This window comes from Oncorhynchus mykiss, chromosome Y, assembly GCF_013265735.2.
Source record: "Oncorhynchus mykiss isolate Arlee chromosome Y, USDA_OmykA_1.1, whole genome shotgun sequence".
In the NCBI taxonomy this organism is placed as follows: Eukaryota; Metazoa; Chordata; class Actinopteri; order Salmoniformes; family Salmonidae; genus Oncorhynchus; species Oncorhynchus mykiss.
Window position 1 is genome coordinate 43,516,959 of NC_048593.1, and position 20,853 is coordinate 43,537,811.

The window sequence follows — 20,853 nt, forward strand, 5'->3', positions numbered from 1 at the left end:
TAGACTTTTCTTGATGTCTTTAATTTGTATTTTCTTGATTTTTTATGTTTAATGATTTGTGTACTTGATAGGCGCTAGCTAGCTGCACCCGCTATAACATCTGCTAAACTACATGCGACCAGTGATTTGATTTTGACTCATCCGTCCATCCATAGTTTAAAAAACAAATGTAAAATTAGCTTACTGGAAAACTACAGATTGTGTTCATAAAACAGTAGTTGTTAACAAGTATGGCTTGTCTGTATTAACAATGAGAGTCCGAGGGCAGTGTCGTCCCCTCCATGTTGAGTTCACTGGATACAGTTTTTTAATTCGAAAACGCCAAATGTAATGTATGTCCTGTGCATCCCTCCGTAGTTGTGGACGCCTTTTCGACAGAGCACTTCCCGATCTCTCTTCTGGCTTTGTGCAACTGCCGAGTTCCACGCTGCCGCTAACACATCTTGGTTACAGGGGTTGCAAAAACAACATAAAAAAAATGGCTATGCATGTACCGAAAGCACCGGGCTTCGCCCAAATGTTGAAGGATGGCGCAAAGGTAAGATTAAATAAATGTTAAAATTAAACCTAAAAGCCAAAGAGTGGTAGTGTGACCGGGGAAGTTCAGGTTACGCACTGTGTCAAGTCATGTGGAGACTTCTAGAAAGCCGCAAGGCCGTGAAATATTTTCCCTCCCTGTTTTTTTGTTGTTGTATCAAACCTCGGTACTGAGGTACTTTTTCATCTTGCTTTTTGGGAAATTGTTTAAAATGTCTCAATTGTAATTGTTGTCGTGGAAATTGTTTTCTTAAGTGGATGGGATAAAAATGCGTTTTCACGCATTGCTAACATGTGGTTGGTTGCTATGATGTGCTAATAGCTAACTAGCCTCAGCATCTGATTTATGTAGCATAGTTAGCTAACTAGCGTCCCATGCGGGCTGTCATTCATTCATACAAAGATTAACTAACTTCATACTCGTCTGTCTTCTTTCAACAAAAAAAAAGTGTTTTATTTTTTTTAGATGACAGCAACAATAATTTAAGAAACGGTAGTTCGGATATTGTCGACTTTAAGTGTGCAGCTACTATTAACTTGTCACTGCGTAGTTGATAGCTACTGTAGTGAGCTAAGACGAGGACGTTGTCACTCTAAAGTGGTTACCACAGCCACAAAAATCTGGGTATCCTAAAAATGTATGCAAACACAAAATAAGCTTTGTCTTAATTTAAGGTTAGGCAAAATGTTAGCGGTTTGAGTTAAGGTTAAAATAAGATTATAAGAAGATACATTGTAGGTGGGGTTTAGCTATACTTATTAGTCGCCCCTACAATGGTTAACCTCCTCAGCCAGCTAACATGAATAGCCTCCCTGCTCCTTGTTAGTGAATGGGATTAGTTAGGCAGCTCGTTTCCAGAAGATACCGACCCTACTCTGGTTTACACTGAGCTGCACTGGGTTCATGATTACATTTAAAGATGCGATGAAGCAGGGATGGGATGTGCCACTGTACTCCAAATGGTACCGTTAGCCACACTGGTACATCGAGAAGATTGAAATGCTGCTATCCCCCCCTCCCTCCTCTGAAAACGGCCCTTTGCATCCCCATCTAGCAATAGCCACCCAGGCCATTTTGCAACGGCAGTAACGGTCTATTCCTTTGGTTCAACGTCTGCCAGTTAGAATGACGAAAAAAGGGCCCGTTTTCCGGGAAACATGCAGCATTTCAATCGTCTCGATGGAGCAGTGTGGATGAAGATATAATTTGGAGGACAGTGGCATATCGGTACGTTTTCCTGACCGGTATTGCGGCATGCTGCGCAGTGTCTTAATTAATGTATCCATGGTTTGCGTTCAGACCCGATTGCATCGCAGTGTAAACAAGTTTAAGGGTATGGTTGGTACCTTCTGGCCTATTTAAATACGTGTTTAACAATTTTTTTCGTATCTTCTGGCCTATTTTAAAATACAGGTAAATAAAATGTAGATATATAAAAAAAATCTGTCAAGCATCACAGATTAGCAGCGCTACTGGTCAGATTAGTGCCTAATAAGGCATTGCCTCAGAACTGCGGGTTTTACACTTATGAGTCAACTGGTTTTTTACATGGATACAATAATGAACTAACAATCAGAAATGTCAAATTCAGAGGTATCCATTTATACCGGTTTTTTTTAAAGCCTCTGGTATTGTTCCATTGGAAAGCTAAATCCTCAATGTGAAATAGTTAGCTAGCTAATATGCACAACTAGTACAAATGTTTGTTCTTCAATCAAATCCAAGTCTTTCACTGTCCTTGTTTGGGGAAATAAGTTATTTTCTGTACTGTGTATTCTGTATCGTAGCGTAAGTATTTTACATTACATGAGTCATTTAAGTAGGCTGTTATCCAGAGCCACTTACATTAGTGAGTGTACAAAGGTTTCGTGTTTTTTCTTACTGGGCATGGGAAGTAATGTAAAAGTCATGGGATTTTTTTATGTGTGTGTAAGAGTGGGGGAGGAAAATGTACTGACTACCGTTTGTGTTTTTGCTTGGTCACCCCCCCCCAGCACTACTCTGGTCTGGAAGAAGCCGTGTTCAGGAACATTCAGGCCTGTAAGGAACTGGCTCAGACTACACGTACTGCTTATGGACCCAACGGTGAGATCTGTCTGTCTCTCTGATCGCCTGTCCTTTGTCGTTTATGTTAGACCACATACATCCTAACATGTCGACGACCACAGCGCTCACATTGCGTGCGCGAGCGTTGTAAAAAAATAAATAAATGTACACGTGTTATTCCATCACGCCATCCAAACCGTTCGCACGCGGCAAAGGATCATCTGCGTGGCCAGGCGCTAAAATAGAACTTTGCAAGTCCCGCCTCTCCCATCTCCTCATTGGTTTTTAGGAGCATATACCCAAGTGGGTGATTGAAAGATGAACGTGAGGTCCACCCTCAAGTCCAGTTGGTGGTGGTAATGAACCTTAAAGTTGGTTGTCAACCGCCATATAAAGTCCAAAGAGGAAGAAGAAGACGGAATTTGTATCCCAGGACAAATGAGCTAGCAACAGCAAGCTAGCTAGCTAAATGGTCGTGAATGTTTAATGTGTTTCGACCTGTCCCCAATTTAATATAGTTGGTTCAGAGTTTGTTTGGATATTTTCAACCTGCGTGTCCAGCGTGTCTGGTGTGGGTGGACAACATCGATATCCGTGTCTGTCTGACTCTGTCCTAAATGAGACTGTTCTTGACCTTTTTCCTGGTTAATCTTCAGGCATGAACAAGATGGTGATCAACCACCTGGAGAAGCTGTTTGTGACCAACGATGCTGCTACCATCCTCAGAGAGCTGGAGGTGAGATGTAATACACACTACAACACACACACACACTACAACACACACACACACTACAACACACACACACACTACAACACACACACACACTACAACACACACACACACTACAACACACACACACACTACAACACACACACACACTACAACACACACACACTACAACACACACACACTACAACACACACACACTACAACACACACACACTACAACACACACACACTACAACACACACACACTACAACACACACACACTACAACACACACACACTACAACACACACACACTACAACACACACACACTACAACACACACACACTACAACACACACACACTACAACACACACACACTACAACACACACACACTACAACACACACACACTACAACACACACACACTACAACACACACACACTACAACACACACACACTACAACACACACACACTACCACACACTACAACACACACACTACCACACACTACAACACACACACTACCACACACTACAACACACACACTACCACACACTACAACACACACACTACCACACACTACAACACACACACTACCACACACTACAACACACACACACTACAACACACACACTGCCACAACACACACACACACACACTGCCACAACACACACTACCATCCTCAGAGAGCTGGAGGTGAGATGTAATACACACACACACACACACACACACACTACAACACACACACACACACACACACTACAACACACACACACACACACTACAACACACACACACTACAACACACACACTGCCACAACACACACACACACACACTGCCACAACACACACTACCATCCTCAGAGAGCTGGAGGTGAGACAGTCTGCTCAACCAGTAGTTCTTATGGACTGGAGTTGGATGAAGAATGGTCATAAACCTTCATAAGACAATGGTCGCTGGGGGCTTCGTAACCCGGTCGCCGGGGGGCTTCGTAACCCGGTCGCCGGGGGGCTTCGTAGCGTAACCGTTCCCTGTGTGTGGTTCTTCCTCCAGGTGCAGCACCCAGCAGCCAAGATGGTCGTGATGGCGTCCCACATGCAGGAGCAAGAGGTGGGGGACGGGACCAACTTTGTCCTGGTGTTCGCTGGAGCACTGCTGGAGCTGGCTGAGGAGCTGCTGCGCATGGGGCTTTCTGTGTCCGAGGTACGCACTAGCTGTGTTTCCATTTTCATTACATAAGTTTGTATAGAAAATAAGAGGTGACGACTGCCTGCTAGGGTGCGTTTTCCATTTAAATATCTTGTGTTGATTAAAAACAGCTGGACATAATGACGTCTAAACCTATAAAATATAATATATAAAAATAACACTTTATTTTAGCAAAAAAATAAGTAAATAGTGTCCAATACAAATGTAGTGGTTGAAGTGTTCCTATTACCCATTTAAACCATTGCCCATTTACATATTCATAAATTGCCAACAGTATGTATCCCTCCCACCTAGCTGTTTCATGTCTCGGGTAGCCTGTGAAATCCAGCGTGGGTGGGATAGAATAACGAACTACTATTGGCCATATTTCTAGTAATTCTCATGTGCCAACGTATCGCCACGATCGGTGCCATGGTGAGACTTACACTCCGGTAGATCGTTTTTTTTTAATTGGTTGGTTTAACTTTCCTTTTATCTGCCTCAATAATTATTTACGCTACGTTGCTTTTGTCAAAATAATCCTGAATCCCGTAGCACCACACGCTGACACATAGGAACACGCAATGAAAACGGCAAAGTTCAGGACAAATGGACAAGGACCTGTATATGATATGTCTGTATGTACCTGTTTGACAAGGACTTCCCTGACACACAACCCTGTGTGTGTGTGTCTCTTTCTTCCAGGTGATTGAGGGCTATGAGCTGGCGATGAAGAAGAGTCTGGAGCTCCTCCCGGAGTGCGTGTGCGCTTCGGCCAAGAACCTTCACGATGTAGAGGAGGCGACCGCTATGATCCGCCCGGCAGTCATGTCTAAACAGTACGGCAACGAAGACTTCCTGGCCAACCTCATCGCTCAGGCCTGCGGTAAGAGACATGAGCTGTGTTCGAGTACTCGTACTAACATACTGGATACTTAATGAGTATCCATTCTAACATACTGTATACTACATACTTAATGAGTACCCGTACTAACATACTGTATACTACATACTTAATGTGTACTTATACTAACATACTGTATACTAACATACTGTATACTACATACTTAATGAGTACCCGTACTAACATACTGTATACTACATACTTAATGTGTACTTATACTAACATACTGTATACTAACATACTGTATACTACATACTTAATGAGTACTCATACTAACATACTGTATACTACATACTTAATGTGTACTTATACTAACATACTGTATACTAACATACTGTATACTACATACTTAATGAGTACTCATACTAACATACTGTATACTACATACTTAATGAGTACTTATACTAACATACTGTATACTAACATACTGTATACTACATACTTAATGAGTACTCATACTAACATACTGTATACTACATACTTAATGTGTACTTATACTAACATACTGTATACTAACATACTGTATACTACATACTTAATGAGTACTCATACTAACATACTGTATACTACACACTTAATGAGTACTCATACTAACATACTGTATACTAACATACTGTATACTACATACTCATACTAACATACTGTATACTACATACTTAATGAGTACTCATACTAACATACTGTATACTACATACTTAATGAGTACATGTACTAACATACTGTATACTACATACTCATACTAACATACTGTATACTACATACTTAATGAGTATATACTATTAGTTAATTTTAGTACACTGTAAACTAAGTTTCCTTTCAGTTGAGTGTACTAGCTCTTCGCCTGTCTACAGAAAGTTGATGCTGTTGCTATGCAACCTCTTGCTAGCTAGTTAGCATAACAAATGACTAGCTTAACATTTTAACAATTTCGCGTGTGTTCATAAATTCAGTCTGCAGTGCCCAGAGTGTTGTTGGATTTGTCCGTTTTGTGAATTCAGAGTTTTTGGCTTTGGGAGCGTTTCACTGGACGCTCTGGCTGAGGAGTAGAGTTCATCCTGGCTAACTGGCTAACTACATCCAGACACAAATAACAGATCACCTCACTCTGGCCATTTTATTTTCCCTAGCAGAGCTGGTTATCCAGAGCGTTGGTAACTGTGCTGCTGGTAACTTATTTCGCATTTTTTTTTTTTTTGCCAGCATTTTACCGGCTGTTTTCAACGGTGCCCGAGAGATCTCTGATATCGGGAGGAGATGGCCAGAATTAACAATGTTCATTGAAACGCACCGCGGCTATACCACTTAGCTATGAATGGCGTGAATAATCAAGTCCATAGACGTTGGGTAGTTAGTTAGATAGCACATTGTTAATATACTGGAAATGTTGCTGTATAAGTAGCCAACTAACGAGGTAGCTAGCTAACTAACATATCCTGTACATACTGCTGTAATGATATGCTACAAGGTTTGTAAGGACAGCTTAACAAATTGTCAGTTACTTATTTGAAATGTCATTTATTACATTGCTTAACATTTTCTTAACATTTGCCGTTAAGTTCAATTAATTTTTGATTTGCTCTCGTTGCGAAGCCACGACCATTTTCTGAATAATTGCATTATGGGCCATAAAAGTACAGAAATAGTGTCCTCTTCGTATTTTGGCGAATTTAATACGACATTTTGGCGTACTAACTTATGACCAATAAGCATATTATATACTCAATTCACGTCACTTAGTGCGCTTAATATGAGTATTCAAACACAGCTATGGACAAATCGGTAGAGAATTTATCAATGAAGATTTATTTAGGATTTAGCCTAGAGCAGGGGTGGTCAACGTCGGTCCTCGAGGGCCAAAACACTTTTTGTTGTCATCCTCTCCTTCTAGTCAGGGGGCTGATTCAGACCTGGGACACCAGGTCAGTGCAGTTAACTACCAGGTAGAATAAAAAAAAACGGGAGTGTTTCGGCCCTCCAGGACCGGGTTTGAGCTGGTCAGGTCAGAGTATTTTATATATCCTTTATTTAACTAGGCAAGTCAGTCAAGAACAAATTCTTATTTACAATGACGGCCTACTCCGTCCGAACCCTAACATCGGACGATACTGGGCCAATTATGCGCCGCCCTATGGGACTCACAATCACGGCCGGCTTTGTTACAGCCCAGAATCAAACCAGGGTCTGTAGTGACTCCTCTAGCAGTGCCTTAGGCCGCTGCGGCACTCTGGAGCCCGGTTCTGGTGACCGTTCACGTGCCGTTTTTCCTCCCCTTCTCTCGACAGGCGACACTAACTAACTAAAGCTGCCAGTTAGAAGCCAGATGCTTTTTCGTAGCTATTAAGTAGTAGATGCCCAAATGCCCAATTGAAAAAGTCATTAAGCTGGAATTGTGTAGTAATGTGACTAGGAAATGTGTGTGTTCACCAGGTAGGTGTGTTGTCCCAAAACTCTGCTCCTCACTACTCAAATGAAAACATCGGTACTGACTAAAGTTACCATTCATGTATATGTAGTAAAGAACTAGTGAAACAACTTATTATTGAGCTGAACTTTTTCAAGATAGTGATGAATACTGCTGCTTTTTTCCCTCCTCGTGAGGTTGTGGAGATATACTGGCATCTGGTGGCGACCAGAAAGAACTGCACGATCTGAACTATTTACACATTGATGGGCCTTGAACATAAATATTAGTGCCTGGAAAAAGTACTTGAAAGCCCTTGTGTTGTAGAGGTGTGAATATCAGAAAGAGTTTTTTTGTGCAGCACACTGAAAACGTGCCTATATTTTTCAATCACTTTACAGAATTTATTTTGTGTGTTTCTGTGCAATCCCCCCCCCCAGGCCTTAACCAATCCGCATCATTGCAATTGGCTTTGATAGGAATGAAGAAAATAAGGATTTGGATGTTTTTAGGCACAGCCAATGAATCAAATAAATAGGATGTTGATTTTTTTTTATTGTTGTGGTCATTTTTTGTCGTTCTAGTCTCCATCTTCCCCGAGTCTGGTAACTTCAGTGTGGACAACGTCAGAGTTTGCAAGATCCTGGTGAGTGTCCTTGATCATCACACTGCTACAGAACAGTCTCGGTCTGTCTGCCTTGTGTGTTGCTTTTGTCCCATCTGTGTTTACATTTATTTGATTGGACTAATCTGTCTCGTGTCTAGCTTGAAATCTGAATTTTCTAAATGCAGACACATTTAAAAAAAAATCTGCAATTTTAAACCATTTCCAGCAGCATTTTATATCGAAGTGAAGTGTTTTTTTTTGTTGTTGTTGTTGTTGCGTCAGTGGAGCGATCAAGGAGGTGATGCTCGAGTTCTTTTCCTTTTTAGGAAATACTTCAGTGCAACACATTCAGCAGAAAAAAAGCTGCTTCTTTTTTTAATCCGATGACTTAAGTACAAAAACGATTGCATTGGTCATTATGTTTTGCTTGAAGTGAATCTTGGATTTTTACCAGAGAAAAGGAAGCTAGACATCAGTCTAGAGAGAGCTGTCTGATGAATTCTCACTGGAGTTTAGAAGCCGAAATCACAATGGTATTTTAGATGTGCGTTTACAAAACACGGCAAGATATTACTGGTTGGGGGGGTCTGTTACACTGCTCTCTGGTGTGTCTGCAGGGCTGCGGACTGACTTCGTCCTCAGTGCTCCATGGGATGGTGTTCAAGAAGGAGACGGAGGGAGATGTCACGTCAATTAAAGACGCCAAGATCGCAGTCTTCTCCTGCCCCTTCGACTGCATGGTCACAGAAACCAAGGTAGGATGGAAATATGTTACCCCTCTGATTCTCTCCCTTCCTCCCCCTGGCTCCCTCCCTTCCTCCCCCTGGCTCCCTCCCTTCCTCCCCCTGGCTCCCTCCCTTCCTCCCCCTGGCTCCCTCCCCTCCTCCCCCTGGCTCCCTCCCCATGGCTTCCTCCCCCCCTGGCTCCCTCCCTCCCTCTGCAGGGTAGTGTTGATAAATAATGCAGAAGAGCTCCTTAACTTCATTAAAGGAGAGAATGTGACGATGTCTCTCTCTCCGCAGGGTACAGTGTTGATTAATAATGATGATGTTGTCCCTCTCTCCGCAGGGTACCGTGTTGATTAACAATGCGGAGGAGCTCCTTAACTTCAGTAAGGGAGAGGAGGATATGATGGAAGCCCAAGTCAAGTCCATCGCTGAGGCAGGCGCCAACGTAGTGGTGACCGGTGGCAAAGTGGCAGATATGGCGCTGCACTACGCCAACAAGTACCAGCTCATGGTCGTCAGGTAGGGTCCCAGCTCATGGTCGTCAGGTAGGGTCCCAGCTCATGGTCGTCAGGTAGGGTCCCAGCTCATGGTCGTCAGGTAGGGTCCCAGCTCATGGTCGTCAGGTAGGGTCCCAGCTCATGGTCGTCAGGTAGGGTACCAGCTCATGGTCGTCGGTAGGGTACCAGCTCATGGTCGTCGGGTAGGGTACCAGCTCATGGTCGTCGGGTAGGGTACCAGCTCATGGTCGTCGGGTAGGGTACCAGCTCATGGTCGTCAGGTAGGGTCCCAGCTCATGGTCGTCAGGTAGGGTCCCAGCTCATGGTCGTCAGGTAGGGTACCAGCTCATGGTCGTCAGGTAGGGTACCAGCTCATGGTAGTCAGGTAGGGTACCAGCTCATGGTCGTCGGGTAGGGTCCCAGCTCATGGTCGTCGGGTAGGGTCCCAGCTCATGGTCGTCGGGTAGGGTCCCAGCTCATGGTCGTCGGGTAGGGTACCAGCTCATGGTCGTCGGGTAGGGTACCAGCTCATGGTCGTCGGGTAGGGTACCAGCTCATGGTCGTCGGGTAGGGTCCCAGCTCATGGTCGTCGGGTAGGTTACCAGCTCATTGTCGTCGGGTAGGTTACCAGCTCATGGTCGTCGGGTAGGGTACCAGCTCATGGTCGTCAGGTAGGTTACCAGCTCATGGTCGTCAGGTAGGTTACCAGCTCATGGTCGTCAGGTAGGTTACCAGCTCATGGTCGTCAGGTAGGTTACCAGCTCATGGTCGTCAGGTAGGGTACCAGCTCATGGTCGTCAGGTAGGGTACCAGCTCATGGTCGTCAGGTAGGGTACCAGCTCATGGTCGTCAGGTAGGGTACCAGCTCATGGTCGTCAGGTAGGGTACCAGCTCATGGTCGTCAGGTAGGTTACCAGCTCATGGTCGTCAGGTAGGTTACCAGCTCATGGTCGTCAGGTAGGGTACCAGCTCATGGTCGTCAGGTAGGGTACCAGCTCATGGTCGTCAGGTAGGGTACCAGCTCATGGTCGTCAGGTAGGGTACCAGCTCATGGTCGTCAGGTAGGGTACCAGCTCATGGTCGTCAGGTAGGGTACCAGCTCATGGTCGTCAGGTAGGGTACCAGCTCATGGTCGTCAGGTAGGGTACCAGCTCATGGTCGTCAGGTAGGGTACCAGCTCATGGTCGTCAGGTAGGGTACCAGCTCATGGTCGGTCGTCAGGTAGGGTCCCAGCTCATGGTCGTCAGGTAGGGTACCAGCTCATGGTCGTCAGGTAGGTTACCAGCTCATGGTCGGTCGTCAGGTAGGGTACCAGCTCATGGTCGGTCGTCAGGTAGGGTACCAGCTCATGGTCGGTCGTCAGGTAGGGTACCAGCTCATGGTCGGTCGTCAGGTAGGGTACCAGCTCATGGTCGGTCGTCAGGTAGGGTACCAGCTCATGGTCGGTCGTCAGGTAGGGTACCAGCTCATGGTCGGTCGTCAGGTAGGGTACCAGCTCATGGTCGGTCGTCAGGTAGGGTACCAGCTCATGGTCGGTCGTCAGGTAGGGTACCAGCTCATGGTCGGTCGTCAGGTAGGGTACCAGCTCATGGTCGTCAGGTAGGGTACCAGCTCATGGTCGTCAGGTAGGGTACCAGCTCATGGTCGTCAGGTAGGGTACCAGCTCATGGTCGTCAGGTAGGGTACCAGCTCATGGTCGGTCGTCAGGTAGGGTACCAGCTCATGGTCGGTCGTCAGGTAGGGTACCAGCTCATGGTCGGTCGTCAGGTAGGGTACCAGCTCATGGTCGGTCGTCAGGTAGGGTACCAGCTCATGGTCGGTCGTCAGGTAGGGTACCAGCTCATGGTCGGTCGTCAGGTAGGGTACCAGCTCATGGTCGGTCGTCAGGTAGGGTACCAGCTCATGGTCGGTCGTCAGGTAGGGTACCAGCTCATGGTCGGTCGTCAGGTAGGGTACCAGCTCATGGTCGGTCGTCAGGTAGGGTACCAGCTCATGGTCGGTCGTCAGGTAGGGTACCAGCTCATGGTCGGTCGTCAGGTAGGGTACCAGCTCATGGTCGTCAGGTAGGGTACCAGCTCATGGTCGTCAGGTAGGGTACCAGCTCATGGTCGGTCGTCAGGTAGGGTACCAGCTCATGGTCGGTCGTCAGGTAGGGTACCAGCTCATGGTCGGTCGTCAGGTAGGGTACCAGCTCATGGTCGGTCGTCAGGTAGGGTACCAGCTCATGGTCGGTCGTCAGGTAGGGTACCAGCTCATGGTCGGTCGTCAGGTAGGGTACCAGCTCATGGTCGGTCGTCAGGTAGGGTACCAGCTCATGGTCGTCAGGTAGGGTACCAGCTCATGGTCGTCAGGTAGGTTACCAGCTCATGGTCGTCAGGTAGGGTACCAGCTCATGGTCGTCAGGTAGGGTCCCAGCTCATGGTCGTCAGGTAGGGTACCAGCTCATGGTCGTCAGGTAGGGTACCAGCTCATGGTCGTCAGGTAGGGTACCAGCTCATGGTCGTCAGGTAGGGTACCAGCTCATGGTCGTCAGGTAGGGTCCCAGCTCATGGTCGTCAGGTAGGGTCCCAGCTCATGGTCGTCAGGTAGGGTCCCAGCTCATGGTCGTCAGGTAGGGTACCAGCTCATGGTCGTCAGGTAGGGTACCAGCTCATGGTCGTCAGGTAGGGTACCAGCTCATGGTCGGTCGTCAGGTAGGGTCCCAGCTCATGGTCGTCAGGTAGGGTACCAGCTCATGGTCGGTCGTCAGGTAGGGTACCAGCTCATGGTCGTCAGGTAGGGTACCAGCTCATGGTCGTCAGGTAGAGTACCAGCTCATGGTCGTCAGGTAGGGTACCAGCTCATGGTCGTCAGGTAGGGTCCCAGCTCATGGTCGTCAGGTAGGGTCCCAGCTCATGGTCGTCAGGTAGGGTACCAGCTCATGGTCGTCAGGTAGGGTACCAGCTCATGGTCGTCAGGTAGGGTACCAGCTCATGGTCGGTCGTCAGGTAGGGTACCAGCTCATGGTCGGTCGTCAGGTAGGGTCCCAGCTCATGGTCGTCAGGTAGGGTACCAGCTCATGGTCGGTCGTCAGGTAGGGTACCAGCTGCTCTATTTCGTCAGTTAAGATGAACTTGGTTTTGAGAGTTTTAGTCAAGGGGTTACATGGGGTAGCTGGTAGGTCTTACTGGTGGTGTGAACCACCTGATCTAAAACTACTGAACATCAGCGGCTGGTCCTTTCAGGATCCTGTCTCTCTGTGTTACTAAACCCGTGTCTCCTGCAGGCTGAACTCTAAATGGGATCTGAGGAGACTGTGTAAGACGGTCGGCGCTGTGGCCCTGCCTAGACTGGTGAGTTCCTCCTTACTGATAGGGTAGCGTGGGTGTTGACTGTATTCGTACCCAATGGTTCGTTTCCTTCACACAAGGAACTCAGTCCATTGTAATATATTCATTAGGCTCTAATCTATGGATTTCACGTGACTGGGAATACAGACAGTTACTCAAAGTAGGGGTGTGAATCAGAAAACCAGTCGGTAACTACACAGAAATATATTGGTTAATTTTATTAATCGTGCAAGGCTTGCATCCATGGACCTCTTGAGGTGATGACAGCCTAATACAGATTCATGTCTGTTCTACGAAATATTTTCCTCCATAAATGTTTTCCCTAATAAATACATTATTGTTACAATGCGCGCTGAACTGACATGCATGGTTGTCGCTGACACTGCTATGTTTACATGACGGGAGTTTCATATTTTACATTGAGTCATTTAGCAGATGCTCTTATCCAGAACAACTTAAAGAAGCATTTAGGGTCAAGTGCCTTGCTAGGCTACTTGGCCCGGCGCTCTGACCCGCTAGGCTACTTGGCCCGGCGCTCTGACCCGCTAGGCTACCTTGCCCGGCGCTCTGACCCGCTAGGCTACCTGGCCCGGCGCTCTGACCCGCTAGGCTACCTGGCCCGGCGCTCTGACCCGCTAGGCTACCTGGCCCGGCGCTCTGAACCCCTAGGCTACCTGGCCCGGCGCTCTGACCCGCTAGGCTACCTGGCCCGGCGCTCTGAACCGCTAGGCTACCTGGCCCGGCGCTCTGGACCGCTAGGCTACCTGGCCCGGCGCTCTGGACCGCTAGGCTACCTGGCCCGGCGCTCTGGACCGCTAGGCTACCTGGCCCGGCGCTCTGGACCGCTAGGCTACCTGGCCCGGCGCTCTGACCCGCTAGGCTACCGGGCCGGCGCTCTGACCCGCTAGGCTACCTGGCCCGGTGCGCTGACCCGCTAGGCTACCTGGCCCGGCGCTCTGACCCGCTAGGCTACCTGGCCCGGCGCTCTGACCCGCTAGGCTACCTGGCCCGGCGCTCTGAACCGCTAGGCTACCTGGCCCGGCGCTCTGACCCGCTAGGCTACTTGGCCCGGAGCTCTGAACCGCTAGGCTACTTGGCCCGGCGCTCTGAACCGCTAGGCTACCTGGCCCGGCGCTCTGACCCGCTAGGCTACCTGGCCCGGCGCTCTGACCCGCTAGGCTACCTGGCCCGGCGCTCTGACCCGCTAGGCTACCTGGCCCGGCGCTCTGACCCGCTAGGCTACCTGGCCCGGCGCTCTGACCCGCTAGGCTACCTGGCCCGGCCCTCTGGACCGCTAGGCTACCTGGCCCGGCGCTCTGGACCGCTAGGCTACCTGGCCCGGCGCTCTGGACCGCTAGGCTACCTGGCCCGGCGCTCTGACCCGCTAGGCTACCGGGCCGGCGCTCTGGCCCGGCGCTCTGACCCGCTAGGCTACCTGGCCCGGTGCGCTGACCCGCTAGGCTACCTGGCCCGGTGCGCTGACCCGCTAGGCTACCTGGCCCGGTGCGCTGACCCGCTAGGCTACCTGGCCCGGCGCTCTGACCCGCTAGGCTACCTGGCCCGGCGCTCTGACCCGCTAGGCTACTTGGCCCGGAGCTCTGAACCGCTAGGCTACTTGGCCCGGCGCTCTGAACCGCTAGGCTACCTGGCCCGGCGCTCTGACCCGCTAGGCTACCTGGCCCGGCGCTCTGAACCGCTAGGCTACCTGGCCCGGCGCTCTGGACCGCTAGGCTACCTGGCCCGGCGCTCTGAACCGCTAGGCTACCTGGCCCGGCGCCCTGAACCCGCTAGGCTACCGGGCCCGGCTATCTGGCGCCCAATTAGTCCGTAATGCGCACCGCCACGGTTCTCAACTCAAGACAACGGTGTGTAAGCCTACAGTCGCTGCTGCGGAAGTTATTCCCAGGATGGAACTGTCCACCGTTACTGTTTTCCCCATGTACTGTTGAAACAAAATCATATCCCCACAGTAGACGGGTTTACCCATTTACCCAGCCGGCTTGTTATGTGATCTATGCAAGATGAACCTTACACTCCAGACTCAAAGTTACATGTGCCCCATGAAAACAGCTTTGTCCTTTTGTTGTTCCTGTTAACCTCCCCATTTTTATGTTAAGTCAGGACCATCGTGTGTGTTTAGGGAAAGAGGATTATTCATTTATTTTAATAATACATTATTGTGTATCTGTATTACATGTACAAACTACAGCTCATTTTGTAAAACGACACAGTTGACTGGAGTAGAGAAATGAACCTGGTAGCGATTGGAAACTGTCGTTTTACAAAATCAGCTGTAGTTTCAAACATGGTTTAGGGACAGCTTTTCAAGAGAGCTCTTACAAAAGAGCTCTTACGAGAGAGCGCTCTTACGAGAGAGCGCTCTTACGAGAGAGCGCTCTTACGAGAGAGAGCGCTCTTACGAGAGAGAGCGCTCTTACGAGAGAGAGCGCTCTTACGAGAGAGAGCGCTCTTACGAGAGAGAGCGCTCTTACGAGAGAGAGCGCTCTTACGAGAGAGAGCAAAAAAAACGTGTTTCCAGTCCCCTTAAGTAAGGGGACTGGAATTGGTCAAACTTATTTTAAAACATGTACAAAATAATGTATTATTAAAATAATGAATAATCCTCTTTCCCTAAATGCATGATGGTCCTGACTTTCTAACATGAAAAGGGGAGGTTAACTTGGCCCCAGACAATCGACACGATAAAATAAATGAATGTAAGTTGTGCTTCTTCCAAGTCAAAACTGAAACGGACCATTCCTATGTCCCCCCCCAGACCCCTCCCACTCCAGAGGAAATGGGTCACTGTGACAGTGTCTACCTGGATGAGGTCGGAGACACTCAGGTGGTGGTCTTCAAACACGGTGAGAACAGACTTCCCAACTAAAAGTCTTGTCGTTTTCAAAAACTTCATCATTTCTGTATGTTTGGAAAAACAAAATAAACTCACTTAAAAAGTATCGCGCCGTGGTCCACGATCTATAGACACAGTCTGCAATGGTGTCACCTCATAGTCGTTCTCTTTCCACCTCTCTTCCTCCTCCTCCCCAGAGAAAGAGGATGGTGCCATCTCCACCCTGGTGATTAGAGGATCCACTGACAACCGGATGGATGATATCGAGCGAGCCATCGACGACGGGGTCAACACCTTCAAGGTTCTGGTCCGAGACAAGAGACTGGTGCCAGGTGCCGGAGCCACAGAGATAGAACTGGCTAGACAGATCACGTCATACGGAGAGGTACGGAACACGGACGTGTGTGTTTACGAATGTGTCGTTTTTTAAAACACACTTAACTAGTATGACTCCCTTTCTAGTCGTTTCCGCGGTCTTGGAGCAGTGTGTCATGAACATCTTTGCCTGACCCCCTCCCCCCCTCCTCCTCCTCTCTCTAGTCGTGTCCTGGTCTGGAGCAGTATGCCATTAAGAAGTTTGCTGAGGCGTTTGAGGCGGTGCCCAGAGCGTTGGCAGAGAACTCTGGCATCAAGGGAAACGAGCTCATCTCCAAATTGTACGCCGTGCATCATGAGGGCAACAAGAACATGGGCTTTGACATCGAGGTATGTGACAAGTCTCTTCCTGTTGCATTTCCTGTTTTTTTTCGGGGCGGGTCCTTATACGTGACATGGTGCGCTTGGTTTAGTTTGCCCAGTGTACCAGGTTGGCAGATGTTTTCCAATGAAGCTCTGCTGGCACGCCAGGCTCATTAAATCCAGTGCACTTTAAGACATTAAGGTTCTGTTGATTTCCATGGAAGTGTATAAGCGTGCCTTTTTAAAAAAAAAATGGTTTCTTTACAAAGCTGACGGGTTGTGTGTAATGTATGTGTTCACAGGGAGAGGGTGCTGCTCTGAAGGACATGCTTGAAGCTGGGATCCTGGAGCCTTTCCTGGTCAAACACTGGGGTATCAAACTAGCTACCAACGCTGCTATCACCGTGCTCCGAGTAGACCAGGTACACACACACACACAGACTGGGGCATCAAACTAGCTACCAACGCTGCTATCACCGTGCTCCGAGTAGACCAGGTACACACACACACACAGACACACACACAGACTGGGGCATCAAACTAGCTACCAACGCTGCTATCACCGTGCTCCGAGTAGACCAGGTACACACACACACACAGACACACACACAGACTGGGGCATCAAACTAGCTACCAACGCTGCTATCACCGTGCTCCGAGTAGACCAGGTACACACACACACACAGACACACACACAGACTGGGGCATCAAACTAGCTACCAACGCTGCTATCACCGTGCTCCGAGTAGACCAGGTACACACACACACACACAGACTGGGTTCATTGATACGTTACAACCTCAAATGTGTTTTGATTTCAGATCGTTGGGATCAAAGTATACATCTGTACCATCCAATAGTGGGCTGGTCTCTGGGGCCTACTTCATATGCAACGAGGCCCGGGGGGGTGTGGTATACAGCCAATATACCACGGCTAAGGGCTGTTCTTAAGCACGATGCAACGCGGAGTGCCTGGACACAGTCCTTAGCTGTGGTATATTGGCTATATATCACAATCCCCCGAGGTGCCTTATTGCTATTATAAACGGGTTATCAACGTAATTAGGGCCCTAAATTTTTGGGGGTATTATACCTGATATACCATGGCTGGTCAGCCAATCAGCATTGTGCTCGAAACCACCCAGTTCCTACTTAAACCATAGATGATATTTACTCGTGTCGACTCATGAGCTCCGCCTGCGGGAGATTTTGAATTTAGATGGATGTGTTTGTACATCGACCCAAATCCCATCGACTCGTTCCTCTAACCGAACTAAAAGTTTAGTTCCTGTATATCGTATACAAGCCCATGTATCTAGCTAGATACGTATCCAATTTGTCTTGACGGGGGGGGGGGCGTACACATCCCTACCACTTTCATTCACTGTGCTCCTACTGGACCAGCTACACACACACACACACACACACACACACACACACTCACTCATCTTCTCATTGCAGGTCAATCGGAGTAAAATGTTGTTTTCATCTTTTTAATTGCTGTCTTCACTTCTCTTTCCCGAGTTCTCATCAGCCACCATGGATCCTGTAGAAAATGTACAGGATGTGTGTTAATCTGTGTGTTTGTGGTGGGGGGGGGGTGTTTGTGTGTAGATTATCATGGCTAAGCCAGCAGGTGGGCCCCGGGCTCCTAAACAACAAGGCCACTGGGACAAGGACGAGGGAGACGAGCCTGAACATTTTGACACACACCACTAACCTTTCTGAACAGGACAGAGTACACACTGACAGGTGCTGGGGGGGAGGGGAGGGCGGGGGCACTCACTGTGTGACGGGGGCACGGAAACACTCACTGTGTGTGACAGGGGGGCACGGAAACACTCACTGTGTGTGATGGGGGGGCACGGTAACACTCACTGTGTGTGATGGGGGGGCACGGTAACACTCACTGTGTGTGATGGGGGGGCACGGAAACACTCACTGTGTGTGATGGGGGGGCACGGTAACACTCACTGTGTGTGATGGGGGGGCACGGGAAACACTCACTGTGTGTGATGGGGGGGCACGGAAACACTCACTGTGTGTGACGGGGGGGGCACGGAAACACTCACTGTGTGTGACCGGGGGGGCACGGAAACACTCACTGTGTGTGACCGGGGGGGCACGGAAACACTCACTGTGTGTGACGGGGGGGGCACGGAAACACTCACTGTGTGTGACGGGGGGGGGGGGGGGGGGGCACGGAAACACTCACTGTGTGTGACGGGGGGGGGGCACGGGAAACACTCACTGTGTGATTGTCAAATGGCACGGAAACACTCACTGTGTGTGATGGGGGGGGGCACGGGAAACACTCACTGTGTGATTGTCAAATGGCACGTGAAACACTCACTGTGTGATGGTCAAATGGCACGTGAAACACTCACTCACAGGGTGTCTGCGGTTTCTTAAGGCCTTTAAATCAGATAAATGTATTTAAGTCTTAGATTCAGTGTTCGAAGGTGTTTCCTGTGTGTTGTGTCTCTGCGTAGTTGTTGCCACCTCACTCGATATTAAGTTGCATTCCGAGTTTCATTAAAACTTTATTAAAGAAATTACATTTCATGGAACCTGCAGATACCTTGCTGTCATGTCTGTGTGTTTTGGATATGCACTGTTAATGGGGGAGGGGGTATATATTTGTGATGGGGAAATGGCATGAATACTCACTCTCACAGTCGTGTGTTTTTTAAATATAACAAGATAACGATGTTAATGAGACTGTAGTGTGACAATAACCATAACGTTATTTTCTTTTATTTTCAGGCGAATGCTCGCACACTGCTGTGATATAACCATGTTTGATGTTTCTGTAGCAACTGACACCGTGTGTGAATGCATGATGCATGTTTACAGGAAGCCAGATCAACAACAATGTTCACAATGGTAGAATGACTGACTCTGTGTGTGTGTGTGTTTCTCAGATCATCATGGCCAAACCGGCAGGCGGACCCAAAGCCCCCACAGGCAAGAAAGACTGGGATGAAGATGACTGAACATGACCTCTACCCTTTTGACCACCTAACCCCCTGCCACTATGCCCCCCCCCCTGCCCTCCCCAACCTGGTTTTTCTATGTTTTATTTAAAGTCCAAAGCGTTTGGCGTATTGTGTAGGCACCGTCCTGCGTGGTTACTGTGTGATGGAAGGAGCGATGACATGGATGGATTGATGATGTCACTGCGTTGCTTTTTATGTTCTTCTCTCAAATTAAAAGGCACTTCATTCCTGTCAATTGTTTTTATTTTATTAATTTTAAAAGTTCAAAAGCAGCTGTTTAAAAATATATATTTTTGCAAATGTCAAATCCTCTCTGGCTAACAACTAAGTATCTTACTATGAGGGGGGGGGGGGGGGGGGGATGCTTCTTAGCTAGGTGCTATTTCTCAAGCAAAGATTCTGCTTTGACTGTCTGGTCTTCTGAGTGGGGGAGGGGAACATTGAAAACGAGCTCTTATTGGGCAGAGGTTTTGGTATGTTCTTATTGGTTAATAGACCATTGATATCATCAAGCAGGCCAATACTCCATTCCACCAAAAACAGGCCGGAGTTTCAGGTCATCCTTTCTCAAACAGCTTTTACACTAAAAAGCATTTGACATTTTCAGTATTCTTCCATCCTCCATTTGGAAATTGTATATAAACACAAGAAAATCTGGTTTTGGACTGATCCTTTAACCCTTTACACTCATACAGGATGAAAATGGCAGGTTTGGACACAACGTGCCTGTACCATAACATGCTATACCTGATGTCTGAGCTCTCTGGGGGTTTTGAGTGATAGCCGCTTTGAACTTGCAATCTACACCGGATACCCCATAATGACAGTGAAAACAGATTTCTTTGAATATTTGCACATTTATTAAAATCAGAACCGTGTATAAGTATTTGGCTATTAGACTTAAATGATCTCAGGTGTGTTATTTTTGAGACATTTCTACAACTTGATAGGGGGAGTCCTGTGGTAAATTCAATTGATTGGACATGATTTGGAAAGGCGCACACCTGTTTATGTAAGGTCCCACAGTTGACAGTGCATGTCAGAGCAAAAACCAAGCCATGAGGTCGAAGGAATTGTCCATAGAGCTCCGTGACAGGATTGTGTCGAGGCACAGATCTGGGGAAGGGTAACACAACATTTCTGCTGCATTGAAGGTCTCCAGGAGCGCGGTGTCCTCCTCCATTCTTAAATTGAAGTAGTTTGGAACCACAACTTTTTCTAGAGCTGACCGCCAGGCCAAACTGAGCAATTGGGGTGAAGGACCTTGGTCAGGGAGGTGAACCCAAGAACCCAATGGTCACTTTGACAGAGCTTTAGAGTTCCTCTGTGGAGATGGGAGAACCTTCCAGAAGGACAACCATCTCTGCAGCACT

General features: G+C 48.1%; 1 protein-coding gene and 1 long non-coding RNA gene across 3 annotated transcripts; both read left to right on the forward strand.

Moving 5' to 3' along the window:
- The first annotated feature begins 362 nt into the window (after positions 1–362).
- cct8 (chaperonin containing TCP1, subunit 8 (theta)) lies at positions 363–19,715 on the forward strand. Of its 2 annotated transcripts, XM_036967176.1 has the most exons (15): positions 363–538; positions 2,533–2,623; positions 3,241–3,320; positions 4,349–4,498; positions 5,189–5,369; positions 8,373–8,434; positions 9,013–9,150; positions 9,464–9,642; positions 12,886–12,952; positions 15,726–15,813; positions 16,001–16,188; positions 16,344–16,508; positions 16,784–16,903; positions 18,096–18,233; positions 19,406–19,715. In XM_036967176.1, exons 1-14 carry the CDS (start codon positions 479–481, stop codon positions 18,198–18,200), a joined length of 1,674 nt encoding a protein of 557 aa, XP_036823071.1. In that variant the 5' UTR covers positions 363–478; the 3' UTR covers positions 18,201–18,233; positions 19,406–19,715.
- LOC118945338 lies at positions 10,541–12,411 on the forward strand. Its single transcript, XR_005040498.1, has 5 exons — positions 10,541–10,829; positions 10,868–10,885; positions 11,194–11,315; positions 11,998–12,301; positions 12,370–12,411. It is a non-coding gene; the product is annotated as an uncharacterized LOC118945338 (long non-coding RNA).
- Positions 19,716–20,853: the final 1,138 nt, after the last annotated feature.